A 3,461-nucleotide genomic window follows, 5' to 3' on the forward strand; every position below is an offset into this window, starting at 1 on the left:
ACAGTAGCTACACAATTTTATGCAGTATTTAGACAAGTTTATACCTATATTCCAACAAAATATAAGCCTTATACATTGTTGATATGAGTTATATAAAGTAGTTATATAGTTTAATATCCAATATATATGCAGGTGCCCTATAGTAGTTACACAATTTATATGCAGTATTTAGGCAAGTTCATAGCTATATACATTGTTGTTACAGGTTATATAAAGTAGTTATATAGTTTAATATCAATATACATATCGACAAATTTTGTCATCATGAAAACTTCTGAATTTTATTGACATGAAGATCTAAGATAGTACCTAAATACATTTATATACAATAATGGTACATGTATATAATATGGGTATACAGTAGATACACAGTTCATATGCAGTACATTATATACAGTATATATACAGGTCCTATACAATAGTTACACAGTAGGTACACAGTTTATATGCAGTACTTTATATGTAGTATATATAAAGGTCCTATACAGTAGTTACACAGTAGATACACAGTTTATATGCAGTATATATACAAGTCCTATACAGTAGTTACACAATTATATACAGTATTTGGGCAAGTTTATACCTATATTTCAACAAAATATAAACCTTATACATTGTTGATACAGGTGATATAAAGTAGAATATAGTTTAACATCCAATATATATATACAGAACCTATGTATGATTGATGCAATTCTTATACATATGTTTTACTGTTTATAATGAAGATTCATACATTGATGATGATGATCTTTTCACCTTAAATTGGAATCTCTCACGGATTGCATAATATTTCATCATACTTGATATTGTATTTTTATCCCAATACAGCTGTTCTTCTTCAACATCTCTATGAAGTGGATCCTTTATTATAGATTTGGGCTCTTCTTTCATTGCTTCCTCAGAAAAATTATCTTCAATTGTATAATCAGAAATAGGTATCGGATGAACTTGAATAGCAGTCAGAGATGTTTCGATCAAATTTTCAATTGAGGATTCTCCATTTTCAAATGCGTTTTGTAGTGTTATACACAATGAAAATTCATTTATATCCAAAAAAATTTTCATCATCTCCATATAAAGTCTAACACTCATATCATTGTAAATAGTCATAGATCCACTCTTTATAATGTATTTTTCATCATTAAATCAGAAGTTTGTTGTAGATTCAACTGCTTATACAGTTCATCAACAAAATATTCATACCTGTAATTCGAATTCAAAAATACTCCATTAATTTTAAACTTTTCAAATTAACTGCACATCACTTAACCACTCTCCTCCGTATTGCATCATAATTGAAACTAAAACTGAACTTGAAGCTATAATTTTGTATCAATTTCAGCTAATTGTGAATGAAAAATACTTTTTGAAGCTAATAGACAGAGTATTTTTATAGATTTATATATAATTTATGAAAATATTTAAGGTAATATGTTGTATCTGAAAAAAGGAATTGTGAGTTTTTAATGGAAAGGGAATCCTGAGGTAAAATTGGGGAAGGAAAGTGTGAGTTTTAATCGAAAAGGAAAGATATTTATTAGGCCAAATTTTACGGCTTTTTTAGCCGTGTTTACAATGTGATTAGAAGATAGAATTAGTTTAACAGCTATTAAGAGGGAATTAAAATCAGAGGCTATTTTTACGAAATTAGTTTTATGAGAAGGACAATTTTGTTCTTCTCCCTTAGATAAAATGAAATAGAGGAAATAGAACTTTTTATCCATGTGTTATTACTATATTTCACTTTATATATGAATTTGATCACGTGAGCTTGTATTCTTCGAAAGAAAGAGATAAATATGGGAAGAGAGAACTCAGAGGATTATAGATGAATTAGAAAAAGCGTAGTGCATTGTAGAAGAGAACACAAGTTCATTCTAGTGCCATGTGCGTAAGCCCACTTTTGAAGTAATTACTGAAGTAGAAACAAACTAAGAAGTAAAATATATATCAAGATTGTCCTTAAGTGTAATTAATCATTTGTTAATTATTCTGATCTCCATTATGTAAAAGTCTTAAGAATACACATTATTTAATTGAAGGTCAAATGTGGAGAGAACACAAGTTCATTCTAGTGTTGAATGCGTAAACCCACTTTCGAAATACTAGACCGAAGTACAAACAAACTAAGAATTAGAATATCAAGATTATCCTTTAGTGTAGTTAATCATCTGTTCATTGTTCTGATCTTCATTACGTAAAAGAATTAAAAACACACACATTATTTAATTGAAGGTCAAATGTGTTGAGTTGGATAACATAAGGACTAAAAGTCAAGTATAACAACATAGGGACTAAAAACGTTGTTTTTTCAGCGGAATATCATAGAAAAGCTAATTTGTTAGAAAATTTTTACTAGACTTTGATAAATTTTGATTTTCTGCTAGTTCGACACTAACCCTTCAATATATTTCTTGTTGGAAGTACCCCTGATCACATCGATAATGAATGGGCTCAAATAATTCAATCGGGGTAATTGTTGAACTATACTACATAGTTTCGGTAACAACAAAAACTGCAAAAAAATCACAACAATACTACTGGAAAGGACGATTTCAACATTTCTCATTCTTTGGATAGACGTTGTGGTGGACAAATACTAAGATAGAATAGATTCGTTAATATGCTCAATATTCCTACCGCAATATGATGAGTTAATTATGTGAGACAAATGATAAAGCTTTACGTGAGACACATGATAAAGCTTTTCGAGGTAGGACATTATTTAGTTCTATTCATCCTTGTCTCAAATATTGGAACTCGTATGGTATAATGAAAAATCAGAAACTAAAAAATTATAAAATATATAGCACAAACAAAGTAAAAAATGTAATCTAAAATTTTAAATAGTTACACTTGGAATAATTTCTAATATGATACTTCTTGTAATTTTTCTCTTTGGTTGATACTTCTAATCTCCAGTTGTCATCTGAAAAAAATTATGGAGCTATTTTACTTTTCCACTTTCAAAATTATGAAATAACATCCATTATTTTCTTTCACTTTTCATTAGGAGGTAGATTCAGATTTAAATGTTGTACCATTTAATTTTTGAAAATTTTAATACTAAACTGACTATAGTTTAAAATTACTAGATTAGATCTATTATTTGAACAATAAAGAAGGTTTATACATAAATTTATGCTTTATGTCAAAAGCATTAGATTCAGATGAACTAGTACTACAACACTCTATTCCCCTTTGGCTTCACCTACATGCAACAAAATTTCACATACATCCCTTTTCTTTCATATCATTTTTTCTAATAAATAATTTCGATCTATATTTGTAGCCCTTTTACATATAAGGTATTACAAAACTAAAAAGGAGAAATCATCATCAGTTGATTCAAAAACTTCACTTGAAACTTCAGAAGGAGTTAATGCAGGTTCTTGAACATGTGGTTGATGTGTTCGTGATGATGACCTTCGTGATGACATTTAATGTAGGGTTTGTGG

The 3,461-nt window shown here is 28.7% G+C and overlaps 1 protein-coding gene across 1 annotated transcript; it reads right to left on the reverse strand.

Annotated features, from left to right (window-relative positions):
• Positions 1-3,081: 3,081 nt before the first annotated feature.
• LOC124897008 (lysine-rich arabinogalactan protein 19-like) lies at positions 3,082-3,461 on the reverse strand (the record flags this gene model as incomplete). The annotated part of the gene is given in 1 exon segment (XM_047409106.1): positions 3,082-3,461. A coding segment is annotated over 1 exon segment (79 nt), but the record flags the coding sequence as incomplete, so codon positions are not given.

This window comes from Capsicum annuum, chromosome 3 (genome assembly GCF_002878395.1).
Source record: "Capsicum annuum cultivar UCD-10X-F1 chromosome 3, UCD10Xv1.1, whole genome shotgun sequence".
Taxonomy (NCBI): Eukaryota; Viridiplantae; Streptophyta; class Magnoliopsida; order Solanales; family Solanaceae; genus Capsicum; species Capsicum annuum.